This window comes from Lissotriton helveticus, chromosome 3_1 (assembly GCF_964261635.1).
Source record: "Lissotriton helveticus chromosome 3_1, aLisHel1.1, whole genome shotgun sequence".
NCBI lineage: Eukaryota > Metazoa > Chordata > Amphibia > Caudata > Salamandridae > Lissotriton > Lissotriton helveticus.
In genome coordinates this window covers 1,564,682,594-1,564,709,453 of record NC_136061.1, presented here as the reverse complement: position 1 = coordinate 1,564,709,453, position 26,860 = coordinate 1,564,682,594, and the positions used below count along the sequence as shown (strand labels likewise).

Genomic DNA, 26,860 nt, shown 5'->3' with positions numbered 1-26,860 from the left:
ATCTATGTAATTCACAAAAGTGCCTTATGCACTATAACAGGGTGTCCAACATTTGTCCATGAGCCCATATTCATTCTGGATTTTCAGAATAGCCAACATATTTATAAATGAGTGCCACTGAAATTAACTGTATGCAAATGTATCTCGTATAGATATTATATTTCATCATCATCAAAGTAAGTTTATTCGGTTTCAGTGAAAAAAACATAAAAATACATAAAATCAGCTATACATTTTGTAGTTACCATGGCCTATGTGGATACACATGATATATCACTTCAGTTATTTCAGTACTTAAAAAAGAATAAAAATTAGGAATACCATTCTTAAAAGCAATCTAAAACAACACTAAGAGGAAATTCAGTATTAATTATAATTATTTGTGGATCAATTACAAGTGTCGATATAAGAAATGTTTCCACTGCACCAGCCTTCCATCCTGAACCTGTGTTGGGCGGTATTCCGCCAGAACCTCGTCTACAGACTATCATAATATTAAAAGTGACACACCGCCGGCGCAAGGGGCTTGTAAATAAGCCTCTAAGCTCTCAACATAGATTACTAAAATACATTCAAGGTAAGTGCATATTAGTAAGCATAGATTTACTATTCTTAACTCCACATCTTTGTACCTTTACATACCTTTCGGTAGATGTGGAACTAACTGTGAAATATTTTGCTCCTCTATCTAGGCGTCGATAATTTCCCCCACGGTAATTTTGTCTTCGATATTCTGACATGCAACCAGCATTACAGCATTTACCCAACACCATTACCTTACGTTAAAGATCTGTCAAACATCACTGTGCATTTGTCTCATAATATCACAATATGAATTCTGAATAAGTAATGATTATACTTCTATCTGTCTCCCTGTATTCTGATCCAGTCTTTCAGATGGCACCGATAAACGATCCGTTCATCCAAGAAGAGGCAATAAAGCATATTTTCCTCTTCCCGACGAGGGAAATAGTAGGTGAGCAAATTCAAGCTGTGAAACTCTTTAAGTATGAGCCAAAAACAACTGATATCAAAATAAAAAAAATGTAACAATGAACGTCATTTAGAGGTCTCCAGGAGTTGCATTACGACCCCTGTCTTTCCCCTTGTGACCCCTGTCCTCAGAGGTGGCAAACTCAGTGTCAGGAACACAGGGCAGCTCGACCTTATGAACATTACTTCAGACTTCACTTTCCTTGCTTTCTGTCAACTTCTATTATTACACAAATAGTGAATCATTTTATATTATTTACTATTAGTGTAATAAAAAATGGATGCAACTAGCTGGAATATTACTCTCCTTGGCAGTAGAGGTAGGTAAAAAGGCTGCTTTAAAATGTATAGTGTGTGCACGCTTGTGGGCGAGAGTGTGTTTATGTGAGGGACAGTGTGTGTATGTGTGTATTTGTGAATGTATGTGTGTGAGTGAAAGTGAAGGTCAAATGATGTGCTGGGTGATGTTGCCTCCACTATCCATGGCATGTTGTTAAGTTGACGTCCATGTGGTGCATGAGTCTGTGGGAGTTAGAAAGGCAGGTAAGCGCCTTAGGTGTTTGCTTCTGAGATCTGCCTAGAACTTGAACGTGAACAGAGCAAATCCTGTTAAACCATAGTTATAGTTTCATGGCAGATACTGGAGCAGCCTAGAGTTGAGTGCTATCAACCTCTAGGGCCAAATTATGTAAATGTTTATTTTCCTGGGGCGGATGCTAATTGCAATCCCTTGATGCACACAGAGATTTGTATTCTTCAGAATAGATTAAGAATAATGTCTTGGCTTGCAACCTATCCAAACATCACCTTCTCTCCAGTGACGTAACGAAACCTAAGGGGGCCCCCCTGCAAATTTCACAGAGGGGGCCCCCCACGCCCTAGACCCAGTCAGTAACTTTAAGGACAGGGACCTCAACGCCTGTGCGCAGTCCAGGAGGGGGCACCCTGGAGTCCGGGGGGCCTCCGCGCCATGGGTGCTGCAGGGGCTATTGTTACACCAATAGCTACACACCAAGGATTTAAGTGGCTTGTGGTAAAGGTGATGGTGTTACCATGTATTGCATGGAATAAAGTACTCGCTGCCGTAGATGATAATGAGTCACCTTCGGCCTCGTTCCGCTATATCATGGGTACTCACAAATCTTCTGTCGGGGCAAAAATTACAGTGTGGTTTGTTGCTGAGGGCCACACCGGTAGGGGTGGGGGTCAGTGGGGGGAGGGGGGGGGGGGGGGCTAGAGTATAAAAAATCAAGTCCGTTTCAAAACATTAGACAATGCTGTATTTCAAAAGCAGATGTAACCACAAAGAGCAATTTTTGATAATACATTTTTATTAGCAGACAATAGCAATCTTAAGAGGCATTGCATAGCTTCATGCACACTTTGACCCCGATTCCATCATAGTCTCTCTCTCTGTCTCTCTCTCAGACAGTCAGTCGGTCTCTCTTTCTGTCAGTCATTCAGTCTCTTTCCCTCTCTCGCTCAGTCAGTCTCTCTCACTCTCTCTCTCTCTCTCTCTCTCTCTCTCTCTCAGTCAGTCAGTCTATCTCTGTCAGTCTCTCTCTGTCAGTCTCACTCTGACAGTCTCTCTCTGTCAGTCTCTCTCTGTCAGTCTCTCTGTCAGTCAGTCAGTCTCTCTCTGACAGTCAGTCTCTCTCTGTCAGTCTTATTCTCTCTCTGTCAGTCTTAGTCTCTCTCTCTGTCAGTCAGTCAGTCTCTCTCTCTCTCTCAGTCTTTCTCTCTCTTTCTCTGTCAGTCAGTCTCTCTCTGTCAGTCTTAGTTGCTCTCTCTCCCTGTCAGCCAGTTTCTCTCTCTCTCTTTCTCTGTCAGTCAGTCTCTCTCAGTCGGTCAGTCTCTCTCTGTCAGTCTCTCTCTCTCTGTCAGTCTTTCTCTCTCTGTCAGTCTCTCTCTCTCTCTCTGTCAGTCTCTCTCTCTGTTAGTCAGTCTCTCTCTGTCAGTCTTAGTCTCTCACTCTGTCAGTTAGCAAGTCTCTCTCTCTCTCTCTCTCTCAGTCTCTCTCTGTCAGTCTCTCTCTGTCAGTCACTCTCTCTGTCAGCCAGTCTTAGTTTCTCTCTTTGTCAGTCAGGCAGTCTCTGTCAGTCTCTCTCCGTCAGTCAGTCTCTCTCCCAGTCAGTCAGTCTCTCTCCCGGTCAGTCAGTTTCTCTCCCGGTCAGTCAGTCAGTCAGTCTCTCCCGGTCAGTCAGTTTCTCTCACGGTCAGTCTCTCTCTCTCTGTCAGTCTCTGTTAGTCAGTCAGTCTCTCTCTCTCTCTGTCAGTCTCTCTCTCTCTGTCAGTCAGTCTCTGTCAGTCAGTCTTTGTCAGTCTCTTTCTGTCAGTCTCTCTCTCTCTGTCAGTCTCTCTCTGTCTCAGTCAGCCAGTCTCTGTCAGTCTCTCTCTCTCTCAGTCAGTTAGACTCTCTCCCAGTCAGTCAGTCTCTCTCTCTGTCAGTCTCTCTCTCTGTCAGTCAGTCTCTCTCTCTCTCAGACAGTCTCTCTCTCTCTCAGTAAGTCAGTTTCTCTGTCAGTCAGTTTCGCTCTCTGTCAGTCAGTCTCTCTGTCAGTCAGTCAGTCAGTCTCTCTCAGTCAAGTCTCTGGCTCTCTCTCTCTCTGCCAGTCTCTCCCTCTCTCTCTCTCAGCCAGTCTCTCTCTTAGTCAGTGTCTCTCTACCTCAGTCAGTCAGTCTCTCTACCAGTCAGTCAGTCTCTCTCTGTCAGTCTCTCTCTCTGTCAGCCTCTCTCTGTCAGTCTCTCTGTCAGTTTCTCTCTCTCTCTATCAGTCAGTCTCTCTCTGTCAGTATTAGTCGCTCTCTCTCCCTGTCAGCCAGTCTCTCTCTCTCTCTCTCTCTCTCTCTCTCTCTCTCTCTCTCTCTCTCTCTCTCTCTCTCTCTCTCTCTCTTTCTCTGTCAGTCAGTCTCTCTCAGTCGGTCAGTCTCTCTCTCTCTGTCAGTCTCTCTCTCTGTTAGTCAGTCTCTCTCTGTCAGTCTCTCTCTCTGTCAGTCAGTTCCTCTGTCAGTCAGTCTTAGTTTCTCTCTTTGTCAGTCAGGCAGTCTCTTTCAGTCTCTCTCTCTCAGTCAGTCAGTCTCTCTCTGTAATTCTCTCTCTAAGTTAGTCAGCCTCTGTCAGTCTCTCTGTCAGCCAGTCTCTCTCTCTCAGTCAGTCAGTCAGTCTCTCTGTCAGTCAGTTTCGCTCTCTGTCACTCAGTCTCTCTGTCAGTCAGTCAGTCTCTCTCAGTCAAGTCTCTGGCTCTCTCTCTCTCTCTGCCAGTCTCTCTCTCTCTCTCTCTCTCTCTCTCTCTCTCTCTCTCTCTCTCTCTCTCTCTCAGTCAGTCTCTCTCTTAGTCAGTCTCTCTCTACCTCAGTCAGTCAGTCTCTCTACCAGTCAGTCAGTCTCTCTCTCAGCCAGTCAGTCTCTCTCAGCCAGTCAGTCTCTCTCTGTCAGTCAGTCTCTCTCAGCTAGTCAGTCTCTCTCTCAGCCAGTCAGTCACTTTGTCAGTCTCTCTCAGTCAGTATCTATCAGTCAGCCAGTCTCTCTCTGTCAGTCAGTCTCTCTCTCTCTGTCTGGCAGTGTCTCTCTGTCAGTTAGTCTCTCTGTCAGTCAGTCTCTGTCTCTGTCTGTCAGTCAGTCTCTCTCTCAGTCAGTCTCAGTCAGTCAGTATCTCAGTCTCTAAGTCAGTCTCTCTCTCTCTCTACTCTCTCTCTCCACCCTCTCTCCCCCTCTCTCTCTCTCTCTCTCTCCACTCTGTCTCTCTCTCCACTCTCTCTCTCTCTCTCTCCACTGTCCCTCTCGCCACACTCTCTCTCCACACTCTCTCTCCACACTCTCTCCACCCTCTCTCTCCACACTCTCACTCTCTCCCCACTTTCTCTCTCTTTCTCCACTTTCTCTCTCTTTCTCTCTGGGGCCACGGGTACATTACCTGCACGGTCCACTGGCCGCCAAGGAAGGCTTGCCAGGCTGCTGGCAGCCCGCGGGCCGTACTATGAGTACCACGGTGCTATATGGTCATGAACTCCTCAGTGAGTTGCAATATCCTTATAATGTATGGCAGGGGCTACTTTATCTCATAAAGTACAACCACCAGTTTAACTATGGCCTAATGTATGTCCCCCCTACAATTTGCTTCTAAGGACACTATAGATAGTTCCACTAGTGATATTCAAGACAATGCATACAATAAAAAACGGATAGAGAAAATAGTGCAGATATCTGTGATAGTCCACGCATGCATAGGTAATTGCTGATTTGGGTAGTACATTTAAAATACTTGTAATTGAATTACCTTTTCAATTTACCTGCTTGGATTTAAATATATTACATCCCCACACAACCAGTGCTTTATTTGGGCCGGTGGTGTCCGGTGCTCAACACTGGATCTTAATTTGTTTCCAGTGCTCCGCACCGGCGCTTAATTGTTAACACCACACTTAGGACAGTCTGACACATGGTGGCGCTACTCACCTAATTTAGAGATGAGCAGAACAACAGTTGTTTATAAATACAATATCATTAAAAATTACTAACATCTGCCGCCATAGTCATTCCTTTAGGTTTGGGGACCTTGAATAATCTGAACTGTAGCAGTTGCTGGCGAGAGAGAAGGCTATTAGTTGTTTTGGCAGCGATGACAGGAGAGATGGTTGGTGCAAGTTGCAGTGGCCTCCTGGTCAGGGCCCTGGCACTTAATATTTTACAAATTAAGCTCTGCACACAACAACTCCCCTTGGGTGCAGAGGACACCATGCCTGCATTTAACTTTAAAAAACAAATGTTACCCCTGTCCCCTTACAGCAGACCATTAACAAAACAAGATCCCTGTGCAAGGCACAACTGTGCTTGTCATTGAGAAAAACAAGGCTGGTGTTGTATGAGTGATAGATGTAATGGGTGACCCAAACTACCCAGGAGAGCTCGGGCAAAGTGAGATAAACAGGTTGGTAGGCCTTCAAGGGATTTACTTGAATACTCAATTGGTTTATTTTATAATCGCATTTAGGAGCAAGGTAAGTTGTATGCTTGCCAATTAATTTCTTTCAACAGCTTTTTCTACTGCACAATCTCTTTGTAAAATGGAACGAAATTCACAAGCGAAACAATATATATCATACAGAATATATATCAAAAATAAAACAGAGTGCAAAAAACAAACAGAAACAGGTGTATATAGAACAATATTCACTTTTTATCTTAGATTTCATCTAGAGTACTGGTAGAAAATGTATGTTTGTTTTTTGCACTATGTTTTATTTTTTATATATATTCTGTATGATATATATTGTTTTGCTTGTGGTGTTGTAGGAGAACCTTTTGGGGGAGGGGGTCCACTTCCTTAGCGCTCACCTACCACAATCACTCATATGCAATCACCCCTCCACATCCATCACCACTCATTCCAGCTATATTTTGTCCCTCCATTGCCCCTAGGTAGAGTCCGGGTTATGTTTCTACAGTTGCACACATCCTCTTCCTATGGTTGCCACCTAACTGGTTTTATATGGGCATGAGCTATATTTTAATGTTCCAACCAGTACAATAATTATAAAAAACAGATTGGTATTTTTTCCCACAGGCAATCTAAGAAAAACACTTTAACTGTGCTCTGGTGACCCCTGACTGACAAAGACAGGAGGGCATATTCAAAGGAATAACAATGATTTCTTATTAAAGAACCATATTGGGGCCTTTTTGCAGAATGTTAAATGGTGAACAGGTCACTATATTTCTCTATTGCAATTAAAGGTGGCACCTTATCTCTGCCCTATTAAGGTCTGTGCAGCCTCTTTCCCTCTCAGACAAGCAGTGGAAGACGCTTTCGCTTTCTGTGAGGAGGAGTGGGAGGGGGGATCTGCTCTTATAAGGGGCCTGGCAGGCTGGAGTGAAAGAGAAACAAAAGTTGTTATTTTGATTCCCTTCACTTCTGAGTCAGCCTGTGTCAGTGCAGAGCAGCTCAAAGCAGGCTGCAAACTTTGTCTGCTTTACAGGAGGCACTGTCTGACACACACCCTGGACGAACAAGCTGAGGGCCCCCCTTCATATATAGAAGAGTGGGGCCCCCCCCCACACTGCTGGGGCTGCGGGGGTGTCCGTTACGCCCCTGTTTCTCTCAGTGTTCTAGCTAACACCCGACTCCTCATTCCTTCAGTTGATCTAACCCCATTCACTCCCTTGCTAAAGAAAATGTAACAAAACTTTTTTCTAGGAGCAGTTGTGAGTTAGGGCTTGATCTATATATTGGCGGTATGTAAACTCCGTCTCAACGGTGACAGCGATGAAGTATACATACTGCCAATATGCAGGTTTGCCTGCCTGATTTGAATGCAGGAGGACTTTCAGTTTGGCCACAGCACAGAATACTCTGTCTCTGCCATGGCCAAACCACTCGGACAGACCTGCGGGTAAGGACCATGCGTGAAATGGTTACATATCCACCCAGCTCATTTGGGTGGGCATACATGTAGTCATTTTTTACTGTTTCTTATTGCCAGGTAGAACCTGGTGTTAAGGAACAGGAAAATCATTCTAATGCTTTCCTCCATCACGGGAAAAGACTATTATGGGTAGAGGGGCATTACATTTTCCTTTTCAAAAAGAAATTCCTGCCTTTTTTAAAAGAAAAAAGGAATACTCTGTGCTACAGGGCTGCAACCTGCAGCTGCAGCCCCGTAGCACACAGTAATATGCATTGCCAGGAACCGCCATCATGGCAGTTCCTGGCAATGTTTTTAGAAATGACCGCCTGCTTGGCGGTCATTTATAAAGTAAATGGGCGACCTCTCCAACATGGGAATGGAGTAATTTTCTCTGTCCCCATGGTGGAATGACAGACCGCCTGCCTTGAATTAACTCGGGCCCTTATTCATTTACAATGAGGATTAGGTAGGGATTGAGTTCCAGAGTAGGTCATACCTACTCACAGGAGCTCTTTGTGAGTTGGACCTATTTATTTTCAGCAAAAACCATTCACTTAATATTTGTAGAGGGCTGGATTTTGAAATGCTTATTACTAATTAAGGAAATATTTCCATGAAAAATCTAGAATTGCAACCCCTGATTTTCATTTTATGGGATATCAGTGCTTATATTCAAAGCACTTAAGTGCCATGCATCATGTAAATATGTTTTGTGTATTAAGGGTTTTTGTGTATTACATTTCATTGGTATGATGCATAATCAGTGTTCATTGACTGCGGTTTAATGTATGTCGTGGATCATGCAGGGTTTTCAGGATTCTTCGCAAGATTAATTTAAATAATATATATATCAACCTAAGACTAGTTTATATAGTCAGTGTTTTTCCTGAAATTCTGGCCTAGATCCTCCCATTCTGCATTGTGGCTCAGAAAGGTGGCGCTGAAGCAATGCCAAAATATCTTGGTGAGGGCAAACAATGTTTGTCACCTTAAACTGGGCTCTGTCTATTGCTGAATCAAGCACTCATTCTGTGTGTGGGTGGTATGTCTCACTCTGAATGGTGATTATATTAACACTGGTAGCTAGTACCCATAACACTATGGATATTCAGTACTCCCAAACAACTAAAATGTGCAAATAAAGTGCCACTGTAGAGTAAGCAATTCGTGCATGGTTTGGTAAACATCCATTGCTTGATTAAAATATGTTTATTACACTCTGTTTGATTTAATGTAATATTTATAGAGTGTGCAAATACCCGAGGGTGCCCTGGCACTGAGAAAGGAAACTGTATCGCGAGTGACAAAAGGACAACTCAGAGAGGAATAAATACGTTTTAAGACATTTGCGGAACTTAACTAGATTGGTTTGAGAACATAATGCTATGGGGAGGCTAGCTTAGGTGGAGGTGGCAATGGCGGGGAAACCACATCCACTCTTACATGTTTTCTTAAATTGGGGAATGGACAACACAAATTAATTAAAGGACCTGATCATAATGCTCGCTTGGTAAGGTGTGAAAAGAGCAGACATAGTTTTTCGACTGAGGAGAAAACAATGCCTTATGACAGAGACATAGCACATTAATGATGCGTTTTGGTGATGAAATGGGAATCTACTGTAAAGTTTGAAGCAAAGGGGTGAAGATGAAGGTGTTTCAAAAATGTGAAGTATTTTAATTAAGTTGAAGTTAATGAATGGAGGAGGTGGAAAGACCAACATATAGTGGATTACAATACTTCGGTATGCTCAAGCTCAGAGACTGAACTTTAACAGCCTGATTCATGTACGGGCCGTTTTGCGTGGCCCTAATAGCGAATCATAGCGACTCGCTATTGAGGACACGCAAAACGGCATTCATGTAGGAATTGCTAAATAAATAGCGATTCCTACATGATCTCTATTTGCGAGTAGAAAATTGCTACTCGCAAAAAAAGGAATAACTCCCCATTCATTCCTATGGGCCAAAAGGCCCATAGGAATGAATGGGGAGTATCCCTCATTTGCGAGTAGCAATTTGCTACTCGCAAATCAGATAGCGATTTTAAGGGTGCCAGGGGTGTCCAAAGGACACCCTGTAGCACCACTAAAATGCATATTTGAACAGGTGTTGCGCACACACATGTCCAAAGGACATGTGTGTGTGCAACATGCAACTTAGAAAAAATGCTTTTAAAAGCATTTTTCTGAGTTTTTGCTATTTACCGAGAGGTCTGACCTCTCGGTAAATAGCGGCCCAAAAGTGCAAAATCGCAAATTTTTTATGTGTCATGAATAGCATTTGAGGAATCTCTATTAGAGATTCCTTAAATGCCATTCCTCGCAAATATGCGAATTCTTACATAGCGATTTTTGCATTTGGGATTGTGAATACCAAATGCAAAAATCGCACTCGCAAAGGGCCAGATTCTCAGAATCTGGCCCTTTTGCGAGCTCTTTTGGCTACATGAATCAGGCTGTATGACCTTAAGCATGAATAAACATTTAGAAGTGTGAGCTCTAAATGAAAGATTAAGATCGAAACCACCTCCCAAACTGCAATCAGATGTGACTGGAGTAGAACACATACCAAAAGAAGTGGGCCACCAAGAGGAGGCCCAGATATCTGGTTTGCCAAAAATATACATTTCTGTTTGTATTTAATCATAGCGAGTTGGCTTTCATCCAAGTGGATTGTAAAACAATTTTGGCACTGACAATATGAATAGGAGCTTTAACGGTAAAGATAATTTATGTGTCATCATCATAGGCGAAAGACAGACCAAAAGATGCAACAAGATCTGTGAGAGTGGCAACATAGAGATTAAACAAGGAATGGCTAAGGGATGAGCCCTGGAGAACATCACACAAACTAGGCTGAAAAGGGGGTAGAGAGGAATTCATTGAAACAGCTTGAGCATAGCCACTCAACACAGAGAAAAGTCATTTGAGCACAGTTACCACCTAACTGGCCTCTCTCATTCTGGTTAACATAGCAGAGAGGCCAAAGAGGGCGGCACTGCTGTTCTCCCCAAGATAAACCTGATATCATTATTGGCTGCGGCCAAAACGGGATCCATACTAAGGCCTGGCTAAAAGCCAGATTGAAAAGAATTGGGCACATGCTGAGATTCTAGACAGTTGATAAGTTGTAAATTAATGTATTCTTCTTTCACCTTGGTCAGCTATGGTAGTAGAGAAATAGGATGATAGTTCAATGGTTGAGGGGGATCTAATGTAACCTTCTTCAAAAGTGGGATTATAGTAGTAGAATTCTTTCAAATGTCCAGTCTAGATCCTGCTCTAGAGAAGTAAAGCAAAAAGCATGAATATCTGACAGAAGAGAGGGAACAGAAGCTTTTGCCACTTTGTGAGGAATAACATGAAGCGGGGAATCAGAGAAGATCAAGGTGGAACGGACCCTGACCTCATCCTGGGATACCTTGTAAAAAGTGATCCATTTTAAAAGTACATCAGAATCATAATCAAACTGGAGAGAAGGAGGATGTAGTGATTGCTTGATCAAGTTAATTATTTTATTCAGAAAAAATCAGAGAGCGTAGAACCAAACATAGGATTAGGAGATGTAATACAGAAAGGGCCTCAGGATACGCTAAAGATCTATACATTGAGAAACTTACCTTGGAAGGGTTATGTGATCTAGTAATCCGAGTATGATAGTATTGAGATCTACACTCACTGATAAGTGATTGATAGCTATGCAATGCTTGTTTGTGTTTTAGTCTACCTAAGGGATATTTCATGGAATCAAAAAGATTGGTAAAGTGGGAGGTATAAAGTATATACGAATTACGTGACAAGGTGAAGAAGATGTGAGAGGCCTATTCTGGGGGGATTTAATACTAAATAACAGACTCCTGATACCTGTCCACAGGGATTCATATGCCTCTACCGAAGGGAAGAATACATTATCAAGAGTGTGCCTTCTAAGAGTGTGGAACAAAATAATGTCTGAAATAAGTGTACTGACTTGTACATGTCAATAAAGGACAAGCCTGTTAGTAGAGTTGTCAAAATGAAGACTGAAATCACCTAAAATAAGTAAAATGTTAGAATGTGTGAAGTGAGAAGAATTCAGGGGTATATTATCAAGGGGTTTATCTCCGCTTTTTTGGCTTTAAAAGCCAAGAAAGCGGAGATAAAATTATCTCCCTATTACCAAGCTGTCGCTAACACCAGTTAGTGACAGCTAATAGGAGATAGCGACCATCTTGGGCCCCGCTTTGCATGTCAGTGATATTTATCACTAATGACATGCAAAGTGGGCGTGCCAAGATGTTAGCGACTGGAAACAGTCGCTAACATCGCTATCTCCTATTACCAACTTTTGGAGATATTCGCGCTAAGCGCGAATATCTCCAAAAGCTAACACCTGCCCTGAGCAGTTCTTCACCATGTTATCCAATGGGAGGTGGATAACATGGCTAAGAGCATTTGCTCGATAATGCATGAATATCGCTGACTTTTCAGCGATATTCATGCATTGCGGCCGTTTTTTATCGCATTTGCGATAAACCTTGCTAATAGCAAGGTTTATCTGCGGTAAAAATCGCCGATGTGCGGCGATAATTTTTGTCTCTAAACAAGTTAGAGACAAAAATTATCGCTAGTTGTTGGTAATATGCCCCTTAATTCTAGAAGAGAAGGGAAAACATTGTTTAAACTACCCAGAGGTCTGTAAATGAAGAGGATTATTAGTACAAATGTTTTGTTATTTAAGGCTGACAAGATTAGAAATACACAGTCATTTAGTAATCAATTGATTACTCCCTAAAATCTTTGGTATGTTTAATCAGGAAGCAGACATTGACAAGTAAGCATGATAAGTTGTTAAGATTGATGCTGATTGAGGAAGGATGTGCAGGAACGTTTAATTCTCCAATGTTATCCTCCCAAAAAACTGGATCAGCTGTATTTATAACTGAAGTTTTAGAGTTAGTCTAGGATTGAGAAACCATATTTGAGGCATCAGGGATATAGTGAGGAAGATTTAGACCCACCGACTAAAGTAGGGCATTGTGCAGCTAAAGAAGTTGCTTGCGCCTTACTCGTAAGGCTTCACAAGAACAATCACAGGTCCTAGGCCCAGCCGAGATTTGGATGGGCGCAGATGGTCTTGCATTTCGTGCTCCTACTGTCACCCCAGAATCAAGTTTCGGGAAGGCAGGAGCTAAAAGATTACCTGACAACTTTGCAGAAAGATGTCTTCAAGATTAGAAGCATTATGTTGTTGTTTTTTTTCCAAGTGATGTTGAGAACCGGATCTTCTCTTGGTAAATAACAACTTTGTTGAAACCGGTCTTCTAGATTAGAGGCAATATGTAGAAGGATGTCCCAATCTTGTTCTAGTCCAGATCCATCCAGGGTGCTTCCTCTAACCAAAAGGATTCAATTGCTAATTTAGTCCAATTAAAAGGTGACATTTGTATATCAAACTAATAAAGAATTTGTCAAAAGCCTATGTAAGTATTTACGATTGACACAATCTGCATGCTAAGGGCAAATAACTAAGAAGTGCTGCCATGCAATTGTGCTCTGCTGTTTGGCCCAAGTCACCAAATTTCGCAGGTTTCTTCAAAATATCCTTATAAAAGTGTTAGACCTGACAGCCTAACTCTTCCTCCTCCACTGTTTCTAACCTCATTTTTGCTGGCCTGAGCACTTTACCACTGCTAACCTGCACTAAAGTGCATGCGTTCTCTCCTTAAAACATGGTTATATTTGCATATACCCAATTGGCATATTTAATTCACTTATAAGTCCCTAGTAAAGTGCACTATATGTACCCAGGGCCTGTAAATTAAATGCTACTATGGGACCTGCAGCACTTGTTGTGCCACCCACTTAAGCACTCCTCTAACTACGCTCATGCCTGCAACTGCAGAGTTTACACTGCCACATTGACCTGGGTAAAAAAAAACATCTCTTGCCAGGCCCAAACCTTCGCTTTTTATACATGTAAGCCACCCCTAACGTAGGCCCTGGACAACCCAGAGGGCATGGTGCAATGTATTTAAAAGGCAGGGCATGTACTTTTAAGTTTTACATATCCTGGTAGTTAAAAACTCTCAAATTCGATTTTCACTACTCCAAGGCCTACCTCCCCAATAGGATAACATTGGGACTACCTTATTCTATTTTATAAGTGTGATTTCCAATTTTGAAGTGATATACTTTTCAAGTTTGGTGCCTCTAGAATCACAATTTAAAATCAAAATATATGGTGTAGTCGGATTTAAAATTGGAACTCTGAAAATACCACTTCTAGAAATTTGGAATTTTTTTACATTTTGTGCCTGCTGCCTGTCTCTGATCACATGTCTGAGGTGGGTGATAGTTGGGCTTTGTGTCTTTCTCCTGGACAGCCACACACAATGGGAGCTTACGTGTGACTTGATGGGCCATTCTGGTAGGATGGGAGGGAGGTACTGTACCCAGCCTCACTTACACCTGAATAGGCTGCTTCCTGTCCCTGCACAAAGGGATGCATACCCCCCTGTCATCAGGCTGGAAATAGGGCAGGAAGGGAGAACCTTGGTGCACTATAAAGGCCTGTCTTTGAAGTCTTCCCCACTTCAAAGGCACAACTGGGTATAAGTACTGGACCTCAGACACTACCACTTCAGTACACTTCTGGACCTGTGAAGACTCTGCCACAAAGAAGGACTGCTGTGTTGCTGAAAGACTATCACTCTGCTGGGCTGCTGCTTTGCTGGACACCGACCTTGCTGTGCTGACCTGCTGCCTGCTGTTCCCCTGCCTGGTTGAGAAGGACCGGACCTGCATCACTTGAACCAAGAGTGACTTCAAGGGCTAGCTTGCTGGTTTCCTGATGTGAAGTCTCAGGGCCATAAAAGACTTCCAACAAACCTGCTTCTACACCTGGACTCTGGTATTTGTGAGTCAGCCCTGCCAAGTGGTGACACCCCAGCCGTGGACCTTTGGAAGTGGTTCTAAGGGTTTTGCTCCAGCAGAACCTGTGTATCTTCTGACTAGCTGACAGATCGCTGCTGCTGTGCATCACCTTTGTTGAGTGGATCAGCACTAACTCATTCCCTCCGTTGCGTGGACCAGAGCATCGCAATACCGTGTGTATAGGATGCAGCGCTTCGCCTTCGGAACCACAGCCGCACAACGTCCTTCCTGGCACAAGGTTTTCACATCCCTGTCGACATCCGCCTCAACAACAGTGCCGAACCTCTGCATCGCAACAAAGAAATATCCCAAAAGAAGCGCTTATTACTTCTAAACGCTGTTTTACAGTTTATTCTTTAAACATTCATATCTCAAGTTGGATTTTTGTTGCTTTGGTCTTGTTTTATTTATTAAATTAAGTTATATTATTCTAACCTAGTGTGGAATCTTTTTGTGTGGTGTTTTCATTGATTTACTGTTTGAGGTTTTGTACAAATACTTTTCACATTGCCTCTAATTTAAGTCTGACTCCTTTGTGCCAAGCTACCGGAAGGTGAGCACAGGTTAATCTAGGGCTTGCCTGCTTCTTACCCTGACTAGGATTGTAGTTCCTGCTTGACTATGGCTCAGACCACAGTCAGCGTACAACCCAATTTCTAACAAAAAGCTTTTTATTTAAATGTCACTTTATGGAACGTTTAAGTTAAATTTGGAAATGTCATGTTTCATGGAAGTCCCGGAAATACTTAAATATCAATGACTGTAGGTTATAGAAAATAATTCATTGTGATTATCAACAGCACAGTTATTGAAACAGAGTCTGCACATACTGATCTTACGAATTTAGAATGTGAAATTTCTTCTGCATGCACCCAAGTCCCAAACAATAGTAAATTGATCCACTTGGGGTATGAAAGTTTATACTTACGTGGTACAATGATACAAATACTGAGGTATATTTGTTAACATTTCCAACAGGAAATTAAAACGAAGGGACAGTGATCCTGCTTTATATAAAAACAGCTTCCTGCAATTTAATTCTTACCATGGAAAGACAGAAAACGAAAAGGTAAAATAAAGTTTGCGCAGTGTATTGTTGGATCAATAGAACTATAGTATTGATTTTAGTTTTTTGAACATCAGCATTACAATCAAACAGAACAAGTACTTTCAGGATATGCAGCAGCAGAAGGGTTGCGGTGCTCAAACAAGCTTGTTGCATAGCATTTATACGGCTAAGCTTACTTCAGCAATACCAAATTGAGCACAACCACAATATTGTTTCCTAAGGCTCCAAACATTTGCAAATTTATTCGGGCACCTCCTCCTTAACCCCTTGCACGCAGTCGTAATTCTCCCGCTGTGCGCGAGAATTAATGAGTGGGTGGGATTCGGACGGCCCCCGGCCGTCGTGCCCATACGCCCTCCGTGACTCATGACGGCCTGGGGCCATCGGGAGCACTGAAGGGGTTAGAAGATATTGTCCTGCTGCCTTAGCATAGCGATGTTGTCATTGTACCCACTGACCATTGGGTGTCTAAAGTATCCCACAATTGTTGCATTATCATGCCTCCCCATAATCAATCCCAAATCACAGAACAATTTAACATAACGAGAGGGTGTGCTCAGGGACATCTTAAAGATTTTGGGGGGCCCTTGGCCAAACGTATTTTTGGGGTCCATGTTTGGAACAGCTTTGAGTTTATGAACCACTTTCTGCTATTTCATGTTGTCTTTGGTTAGGTCACTGACATTTCACAGGCACACAATTCTAAATCCTAAATGTGTTTCCATCTATATTCAGGGACAGTGATGTGTGTTTTCAATATTTTAATGTAGCAGTAGCTCAATAATATTGTTGCAAATAATTTCCCTGAGCCACTGCTATTTCTGTGAGGTCCTGTTTCGAACTTCAAGGATTTTGTTTTCTGGATGTGGCATAGTGTTGGAAAACATAAAGGTAACATTTCTTTCTAAATAATGTCTGTAAAAGATTCCCATACCTCACCCCTATTAAAAAAAACTAAAAGAAAGTGGTATTTAAACAATCTATATTTTAGAATCATTTAGAGTCATCAGGGCAATACTGTGTGGAGAACAGAGCTGGACCTAACAGGAGGCCCCATAAAAGGCTGGGGCCCTGGGCCTGATCCCACATTGCCCATGTCTCTGGATGTGCTTTGATTCCATATCCAAGCTCCATGAAGTTCATTTCTTCCAACATGGAGATGTCTACAATACTAGCTAAATATTGCCTGGCTTCCCCCTTCCAACACGGGCATAGCTTATGTCATGACCAAAGAATATAGAGGAAATCCTGTACTTATCCACATCCTTTATTGCGTAGATTCGCCCTGTTTTTAATTTCAACAAAGGTGTACTATATATATATATATATATATATATATATATATATATATATATATATATATATATATAAATAAAAAAAATTCTAACAAACCTAACGCTGCAGTCATCACTACCTCCCGGGGGTGAGGTAAAGATCTTTCCATGTCATCTAAGTCTCCTAGTCTGTTACAAACACCCCCACCAATGGAAATCTTTGCTGCACTTATTAGCACAGAACCTGAATTAAAAATGGTGGTTCATATTATAAAATGTCACAGAATAAATAATTCTAGTATAAAAATACACATATGTACACAAAAAGGGAGGCAAGTTTAAATATAATTCCGTTATCTAAATGTATTCACTCTCGTCAGTTTGGTTGACTTGGTCGATGCTAGATGATGTAATAAGAATAGAAATAATTTTTAGGCTGAAAAGAGATAAATATAGGTGTTTGCCCAAGTTAAGAACAGCAACAAAATCCATATTGGATTCTGATTCCCAAGTCATTCTTGAAGTGATGACAGCTTTCCCTATTAAAAGTAGGGGTATGTGAGTGGCCTTTCATTCATTCATTTTCGTTAACTATTAAGGCTAAGAATTGTTGTTTGTTACATTACATGTTTGCCACCTTACGCTTTTGTGTTCTAAACTTACACCTTTTTCGTCCACTTTCTTTCCCCAGGAGCGTAAGGCCTTTAGTCGTTTCTTCGAAAACAAAGAGTTTGCACTGGACTTCCTTGATTCTTTTATCACCGAGATTCTTCAAGATGACATTGTGCCGGATGTGCTCATAGAAGCCTTGACAGAAAGTTTTACCACGGTTTGTAATAGTTTTCATAGCTTTGAACAGGTGTCTATCAAATACTAGGACTCAGCGCCCAAAGAAAATAAATGTTACCCTATTTCTGTGTCACTTGTTCTCCACTTGCACCCTATCCCTTCCAGAAGAAGTTGACTGTGTTTTTAATGTTATGCCAAAGCAACATAATATGTATATATTCACAGAAAAAATCAAAGATTAAAGTGATATTAGAGTTAGGAATTGCAGTAATATCTAACTTACATTTAAAAAAAACATAGAAATTCACTGGAAAAACCAAAGGATAAATATATGTTATAGTAGGGAAAAATGTGAGTTAAAACATACCTCTCTGATGCTCGGGGAGGAGAGTAGCATGTCCCCTTCCCAAAATGATAAGTTCGGCCCTAGAGGATGGGGTCCACAGGGCCTTATAGAGGGTCAGGGAGAGGGGTAGCTAGTCCCCTCCTCATAATTGATTCATTGGAACCTGGGTGATGAGGTTCCCGGGGTCTTACAGAGCCATGTGACGATAGGCCGCATTACACTACCCGCCCAAAAAAGATATTGGGAACCCTCTGAGCCCTGGCCTAGAGTTAGGCAGCTGCTGGAAGTTAGGGAAAAGACCAAGGCTGTGCTTTCAGCCTAGGCCCCACGTGATTTTACTTGGAAGTATTTTCAGCCATGAAAATCAGACCCGGTATTCCCCCACCATCAACACAACGGCGGTCAATTCACCATAATGCCAGGGGTATCAGAAGTGACATCACATGCCCTTTGACTCCAGTGACATTACAGGAAGTGGCATCATATGGCCTTTGATATCTTTACGGCAGTGATGCCATGTGACCTTTGACCCTGGTGATGTCACAGGAAGTACATCACTAAAAGTATAAATTCTTCAATTAGTGCAACATTAATAAAATAGACTTATCATTCATACCTTTATCATATAATCCCATATCTCTTCCATTACCCATCTCTACCTCTCACAGCTCTCCCTCAGGACCCTTCTCACCTCCATATCTGCTATCTTCTTATCGCCTTCCTTCCCCATCTTTCTCTAACCTTTAACTTTTTATGTCATACTCATCACTTCAATAGTTTTTCTACATCATCCTGTGATGTAATTTCCTCTCCCATTTCACCTCTTAAACACACTTTTATAAACAGCTCTCTCACTTTTATTCTCACAGTTCTATTACCTTTTACTCCCAATACTAATTCTCATTATTATTGTTCACATATTTCCTATCATATCTCCCTCTTGTTCTCTCTCCTCTGTATCAGACAGGTTCTCTCTTCTTTCCCCTTTCTCTGAACATCCTTCCCTCTAATTTGGGTTCAGAATTTGCCTCTCACTTCCAACTACATCACTCTAATTTGCTCAGATTTCTCTCTCCTTATTTCACATTCACCTACATATTTCCCATTTTCCCTCCCAACTCCACCTCTCTCATTAACACCACTATTCCCTGCTCTATTAGACCAGCTGTCTTGGGTTCACTCAGTTCGCACCCATATAACCTTCATCCTTATCTTCAACAAGTAATTGTAGCTATCTCTTGAGTCATCCTCTCTCTAATCTACTGGTATACCTCCCTCAAAATTCCATCTTCCTCAAACATTCTCTGATGGCTGTGGATGTATGTCATCACAACGCATGCTTTTACTACGCATGCCTTTACAACGCAGGTTTTAGACTTGCGTTGGGGGGCGCTGGATAGTGGAATAGTTTAATTTACTATTCCAACTCCAATCCCCGTGGATAGTAGGAAAGGTTTTGGATAGTAAATTAAACTATTCCCTATCCTACAGCGCCCTCCAGCGCAAGTCGTTGTAATGACTTGCGTTGTAAATCCTGCGTTGTAATGGTAGTGCGTCGTAAAAGTTGAGTTGTGATGGATGTTTCCCCCACACATTGCCTTTATAAACCAAGCCTTTACCATATGTATGGGTTTTCCTTGCATGCTGGTACAACACAAGGTAAGTGGTTAGAACATCCTCACAGCTTCTCACACCTGAGAGATTAATTGCCACTAAAAGGCCCTGATTATGGGATGAGTTGAGCAGATTTCCTGTTTTGAATTTGCTCAATTCAATCATGAGTAGGCTGTTGTTCCTACACCTGGATTTACCATGTGCTGGGACAACAGACCGTATTTTACAAGATGGAAAATCCTGCTGGTAAAATTGCTTTAGGAAAGAACTGCATTGCGGTATGGACCTATTAAACCAGCCCAGCCTCACTCTCAAGCAAATTGTGGAGGAAGCATGTAATGGTCTCCCACAAGCCAACACCTTACTTTTCCCTCCTATTCTTCCCATCACCTTATTGCTCCACACTGAAACCCCCGCACATTTTTACCAACTGTCGAGAGAGAGCAAGTGTTAAATGTGTGTGTTACACCTCTCTGAATATGAAATACTGTGAAGAATTCTGCCCTGTAAATCTGTGAGCGCACAATTATTCTCCATTCAAAGGTGTTTAACTGCCTGGTCCTGTTAGGTTATTAGTTATCCACAGGATAACTGAATTTACGTTTGCATAGTTTGTGGCCTAACAGTACCGAGCAACTCAGAGTTGGAGATAAAAGGTCTGAAATAAGGTATTGAAATGTCACACAAATACACAATCAAGCTAACAGATCACTTTGCAGCAAGGCCGGACTGGCTGTACCGGGTATCAGGTGTTTCCCCGGGAGGCTGGAAGAGTGGGGGACGGTTTTGTTACTGGGGCTGATTTTGTAGGAGTTCATCAGTTTTAAAAGCACAGAGGTTCTTGAATATTTAATCATTTTTAGACAGCAATTAATGTGTCAAGATTAATGGTGAATAATGTAAATTCTGGAGAGAGATCTAGTTCTGTCTAGTGGCATTTTTGACTAATATAAGGTAGCGCAGAAGTTTAATATGCATGCTGCAAAGAACACGCACCACGCATTTCACAGAACAGTGGGGCATATGATCAACAAAAAGCGATATTTATCGCTAAATAGGGTTAGCGGCAATTTTTTTATCGCCGCGCATCACGGGATTTTATCGCTGAGATAACGTGCTATTAGCAACGTTTATCTCAAAAGCGATAAAATTCCCGGCGATAGCGGCAAAATCCGTGAATATCGCTGAGAATGCAGCGATATTCACGCATTATCGCTAACAGGGTCTTTGCCATTATATCAACCTCCCATTGGATATAATGGCTAAAAACTGGTCTGAGCAGGTGTTAGTTTTTGGAGATATTCGTTCTTAGCGCGAATATTTCCATCGCTACGCCTGTGTTGGCAATAGGCGATGTTAGCGACTGCTTTCAGTCGCTAACAGTTTGGGTACGCCCACTTTGCATGTCATTAGCGATAAATATCGCTGACATGCAAAGCGGGCCCCAAACCGCTCGCTATCGCCTACAAGCTGTCGCTAACTGCTGTTAGCGACAGCTTGCTAATAGGGCGATAGTATTATCGCCGCTTAGCGGCCGAAAACGGGCGCTAAAGCGGCAAAAATTGGCTATCGCCGCCCTTAATAATATGCCCCAGTATTTTATATGCATAGCTCAGTGGCTTACTGCTTTTGTCACAGAGTAGTTGGTAAGTTACAATCGTAATCTAATACAGTGAGCTATGAACAGCTATCAAAGAGCTGCATGCAAGCTGCATGGCACAGGTTAGAAAGTTATGTTCATTAGCAGTCTTTCATTATTCTAATGTTGCTAAAAAGAGTGTGTTTGAGTAGAAATAAACTCTTATTAGTAAAGCCAACTCTAGTCTCTGTGCTACGTTCTGAATCCTGCGTTTGTGCTTCTCGAGTACCAAGCACTCTTAAAAAATGCCTACCAGTATGGTTGACATGTCAATCCTACTCCTTGTAGTCCCATTTATGTCATGTAACATTTTCTATACACTAATTTACAATCTTATTATTCATTGCCTCTGTATGGGTGTGTGATGGAAAGTGCTCGTACACCCTACAGTGGCATGAGAGGTGCTATGAAACAAATGAAATACTTATGAGAGAGGGGCTAGGAAGAGATGAGAGGAACTGTTGGAGGGTGATAGTGAGGTAATCATTAAATAGCCCCTAAAAAGATTGTTGTATCGATAAGCACTGTCAGGTCATCAATTATTATATTTTAGAAGCTAATACAATTGAATATATATGGAAAAATGTGCTGGAAATTGCACCTTTTTCCCCAAATTTTTGGGGGGATTCACCCCCCCCCCCCCCTCATCCCCCCCTCGAAAAAAAACATCTGTTGTAGTAGTCAGGATCACTCGCTATGCACTGTACGGAGGCTGGTCTGACAAAACTTTAGGTTACCAGTCTGGCCCTGCTTGGCAGATATGTAATGCTGTATAAAATGAACACATTCACAAAAAGGGTTTACAAATATTAATCAAATTCAACAAAAAGTAAAATGAAACCACTTACTGCGACTGTCATGCTATAACTCCTGGCAGGTTGCAAAACAAGCTTCTTTCTGCAAAATTGCAGGTAAAATAACAGAAAGAAAGCTGAGGTCAAGCAACACTAGGGAGCAATACAGGCCACTCTAGAAGTACACCAATATCCACAGCCTGCAGGCCAAGCAGACTCGTGCTTGGTGGAGCCTGGAAGCCCCAAGGGTTTTCCCAAGCAACAACTTAGCTATTCCTACATGTTCTAGCATTTAAATGTTTCAGTTCTGCCATGTGCGAAGCTGCCAATTGAAGAGAGAGGAATGACATTCCTGTTCCTCGGATTCCTGTTGCTTCCTTTGCAGCCCCCGAGACCAGGGGTCGCAAAAAGGAAGGGGCAAGCTAGGGGTCCGAACTGCGACCCCTGGCGACCCAAAGATGACATTCATGCCTGAACATCCGGATGTCTGTATGCAGGAATACCAGACAGTTGTAATGAGGAAGTGCAGTATCCCTCTTGTGTATAAAGCTCTATCTATCTATCTCCGCCATGTTTGTAAACATGGCATGAATCCTTCCTGGACACATTGACACGGACTGTAAGGTTGATTCGATTCAGCAAAGCACCAAGAAAGTGCTGCCATTTGCAGTATGTTACTCAATGTATTTATTAATAATGTCCATATTTTTCAGGGAGACAGCCCTCTCCTTGTAATACTTCAGAGTGTTCCTTTTCTCCGAAAAAAACGGCAATTCTCCCATATCACTCCCTGCAATTGGATCATTTACAGATTTGCGTAATTCTTATGTTGCTACTTCAGCCTGCATGTACTCCAGAGATAAAAGAAAATCCTTCCAGGCTGCCCTAGTTCTTTTTGTCCCGGATTTATTAAACATAAATCTACCTTGACAATGTGAATTTACCAGTTAGGATGTGACCAAAATGGAACTCTATCGCCACCCAGTGGAAGTTTGGTGACATGGTCATTAAATACACACATTTCGGAGAGAAATCCACCTTCTATCTAGAGTCGACCATGGGTCCTCACAAACATTGTCCAAGGGGCCACAAAGTTCGGTCTGTGATGTGACCAAGGAGCGCATTGATGCCAGCAGGGTGGCTGTGCGGGAGGGAGGGGGCGGTAAGGTGGGTTTGGTGGAAGTGAAGCATATGATGAACTGGTCACTGGTCACTGGACACTGTGAAACCAGAAAATCTTGGATTAACCCCAGCATTCCCACTTTACCAAATTGTGTGAACTTTGGCAATTGTTTTATTTCACTAGGAGCTCGAAATACATGACTTCGGGATGTGTGTTGTACAAATTCTTCTTCAATCAATCAATCAATCAATCAATCAATCATAACACTTGTATAGCGCACTACTCACCCGGAAGGGTCTCAAGGCGCTTGGGGGAAAGGGTCCGCTACTGCTCGAACAGCCAGGTCTTGAGTTGTCTCCTGAAGGCGAGGTGGTCCTGGGTCAGCCGAAGGTGGATGGGGAGGGAGTTCCATGTCTTGGCCGCCAGGTAGGAGAAGGATCTTCCTCCGGCGGTGGCTCTTCGGATGCGTGGTACGGCGCCGAGGGCGAGGCTGGTAGACCGTAGCTGGCGGGTGGGCGTGTAGAAGGTTAGGCGGTCGTTGAGGTACTTGGGGCCCAGGTCGTGGAGAGACTTGTGTGCATGAGTGAGGAGCCGGAACGTGATCCTCTTGTTGACGGGGAGCCAGTGCAGGTCTCTCAGGTGGCCGGAGATGTGGCTGCATCGGGGGATGTCCAGGATGAGTCGGGCGGAGGCGTTCTGGATGCGTTGGAGTCTTTTCTGTAGCTTGGCTGTGGTTCCGGCGTAGAGGGTGTTTCCGTAGTCCAGTCGGCTGGTGACGAGTGCTTGGGTGACCGTCTTCCTGGTTTCGGTTGGGATCCATCGGAAGATCTTGCGAAGCATGCGCAGGGTGTGAAAGCACGATGAGGAGACTGCGTTGACTTGTCTGGTCATCGAGAGTGAGGAGTCCAGGATGAAGCCCAGGTTGCGTGCGTGGTCTGTTGGCTTGGGTGTGGTGCCCAGGGCGGGGGGCCACCAGGAGTAGTCCCAGGGGGAGGGCGATGGTCCCAGGATGAGGACTTCCGTCTTGTCTGAGTTCAGTTTCAGGCGGCTGTTCTTCATCCAGTCTGCGACGTCTTTCATCCCTTCGTGCAGGTTGGCTCTGGCGGTGTCGGGGTCTCTGGTGAGGGAGAGGATCAGCTGGGTTTCGTCGGCGTAGGAGATGATGTTGAGGTTGTGTTGGCGTGCGATGGCTGCAAGAGGTCTCATGTAGACTTTGAAGAGGGTGGGGCTGAGTGATGATCCTTGCGGTACGCCGCAGATGACTTCGGTAGCCTCGGAACGAAACGGGGGGAGGCGGACTCTCTGTGGTCTTCCAGCGAGGAACGAGATGATCCACTCCAGTGCCTTCTCTTGGATGCCGATGTTGCTGAGGTGCTTAACTAGTGTGCGGTAGCAGACAGTGTCGAACGCTGCAGAGAGGTCCAGGAGGATGAGTGCCGCTGTTTCCCCGTTGTCGAGCAGGGCTCGGATGTCGTCGGTGGCTGCGATGAGGGCGGTCTCGGTGCTGTGGTTGGATCTGAAACCGGACTGCGAGGGGTCGAGGGATCCGTTCGTCTCGAGGAAGGCGGCAAGCTGTCTGTTGACGATCTTCTCGATGACTTTAGCAGGAAAAGGGAGGAGCGAGATGGGGCGGAAGTTTTTGAGGTCGGTGGGGTCTGCTGTTGGTTTCTTCAGTAGGGCGCTGAGCTCGGCATGCTTCCAGCTCTCCGGGAAGGTGGCGGTGTTGAAGGAGGTGTTGATGATGTTCCGGAGTTGGGGTGCGATGGTGGAGTCGGCCTTGTTGAAGACGTGGTGGGGGCAGGGGTCGGTTGGAGATCCGGAGTAGATGGTGTTCATCGTGCGGGCTGTGTCTTCGGTGGTCACCGTGGTCCAGGTGCGGAGGGTGGCGGTGGGGGGCGTTGGTTCGACGGTTGGGTGCGTGGATGGTGCGCCGAAGCTGTTGTGGATGTCGGCGATCTTGCGGTGGAAGAACGAGGCGAGGGAGTCGCAGAGATCTTGTGACGGTGTGATGTCGTTGTGGCCGGTGCTGGGGTTGGAGAACTCCTTGACGATGGTGAAGAGTTCCTTGCTGTCGTGGGCTTTGTTGTCCAGTCGTTCCTTCAGTGATTTCTTCTTGGTGGTGCGGATGAGCTGGAGGTGCTTGCGGGTGGCGTGTTTGAGGGCGGTCATGTTGTCTGTGGTCTGGTCGAGGGGCCAGGCTTTCTCGAGGGTGCGGCAGGTCTTCTTGGAGTCCTTGAGTTTGTCTGTGAACCAGGATGCCTTCTTGTTTCTGGGTCTGCTGGGAGGGTTCTTCAATGGCGCGAGGTCATCGGCGCAGGCGGTCAGCCACTGTGTGAAGTTGCGGGCTGCTTCGTTGGGGTCCGTTGTGCTGGCGGGTGGGTTCTGGCTGAGGGAGGTGGTGAGCTGCTTGGCGGTGATCTTGCTCCAGCTTCTGTGGGGAACCTGTAGCGGGTGGTGGTGGGTCGTGGTTCTTCTGAAGCTGAAGTGGACGCAGCTGTGGTCGGTCCAGTGGAGTCCGGTGGAGTGGCTGAAGGTGATGTGCTTGCTGGATGAGAAGACGGGATCAAGCGTGTGGCCGGCGTAGTGGGTGGGGGTGTTGACCAGTTGCTTGAGTCCGAGGTTGGCGAGGTTGTCCAGCAGGGCGGCGGTGTTGCGGTCCTTGTTGTTCTCCAGGTGGAAGTTAAGGTCCCCTAGGAGGATGTATTTGGCGGAGGGGAGGGCGTGCGGGCTGATGAAGTCCGTGATGTCTTCGCTGAATTGTGTGCGTGGTCCCAGGGGTCTGTAGACGAGGGTGCCTCTGAGGGTCGTCTTTGGGTCGGTGTGAATCTGGAAGTGGAGGTGCTCGGCGGCGGCGAAGGTGTCGTCGGAGTCGGTCGTGATGCGGATGGTGTTCCTGTGGACGATGGCGATGCCTCCTCCGGTCTGGTTTACGCGGTCCCTCCTGATGACCTTGTACCCGTCCGGGATGGCGATGGCGATGTCAGGCGCTGAGGAGGCGTTCATCCATGTTTCCGTGAGGAAGGCGACGTCTGGTGCTGTTGCGTCGAGGAGGTTCCAGAGTTCCACGGCGTGTCTGTGGACGGAGCGGGCGTTGAGCAGGATGCACTTGAGGTGGTTGCTGCTGGTGCTTGGCTTGGCAGGTGTGGTGCAGGTTCGGAGGGAGGTGAACTTGCAGGCCTTGCGGGTGAAGGGTCCGTGGATGCGTCTCGGGGTGGCTCGGCAGCAGGCGGGGTTCCGGCCGGCATTGAGTGCGTTGAGGGCGGCGGCGTCGTAGGTCTGTCGGGTCGTCTTGCATCGGCGGGGGCCAGGGGTCCTGGCGCTGGGCGCGGGCCAGGCGTGGACGGGCACAGATGGGCTTGCCATTGACGCGCCTTCGGCGCACAATCGGCGCGCCCGCTGTTCGTGAACGCTGCGCGTACGTGGGGGCGTCATAAGAAGGAATCCGGGAGGGCGGGTCAGCAGGATGGCGGGAGCGGCGAATGGGCTGGCGGGGGGCGGGGCCGCAGGGAGGCAGCGGCGGGAAAAGAACCAGGCAAGCGGGTGGCTCAGCGGCAGCTGGGTCGCTCGAGGTAGGCAGAGCAGGAGGCAGGCAGCGGCAGCAGCGGTGACACGTGGGGGGTGACCTCGCCTGGAGCAGGCTCAGCGGTCACTCCCTCGTGGTCAGCGTTGCTTTCTTAAGAAGGAATCCGGCAGGGCGGGTCAGCAGGGCGGCGGGAGCGGCGAATTGGCTGGCGGGGGCGGGGTCGCAGGGAGGCAACGGCGGGAAAAGAACCAGGCAAGCGGGCGGCTCAGCGGCGGCTGGGTCGCTCGAGGTAGGCAGAGCAGGAGGCAGGCAGCGGCAGCAGCGGTGACGCGTGGGGGGTGACCTCGCCTGGAGCAGGCTCAGCGGTCGGTTATG

The 26,860-nt window shown here is 44.9% G+C and overlaps 1 protein-coding gene across 1 annotated transcript in view; it reads left to right on the top strand.

The window, feature by feature from the left end:
- The window catches only part of LOC144825052 (uncharacterized), a 236,253-nt gene that overhangs the window by 102,156 nt on the left and 107,237 nt on the right, over positions 1-26,860 (top strand). The window contains exons 4-6 of the mRNA XM_078683962.1: positions 890-976; positions 15,293-15,383; positions 17,349-17,486. Of these exons, the coding sequence (XP_078540088.1) occupies positions 890-976; positions 15,293-15,383; positions 17,349-17,486 (316 nt within the window). The remainder of the gene's footprint in view (positions 1-889; positions 977-15,292; positions 15,384-17,348; positions 17,487-26,860) is intronic.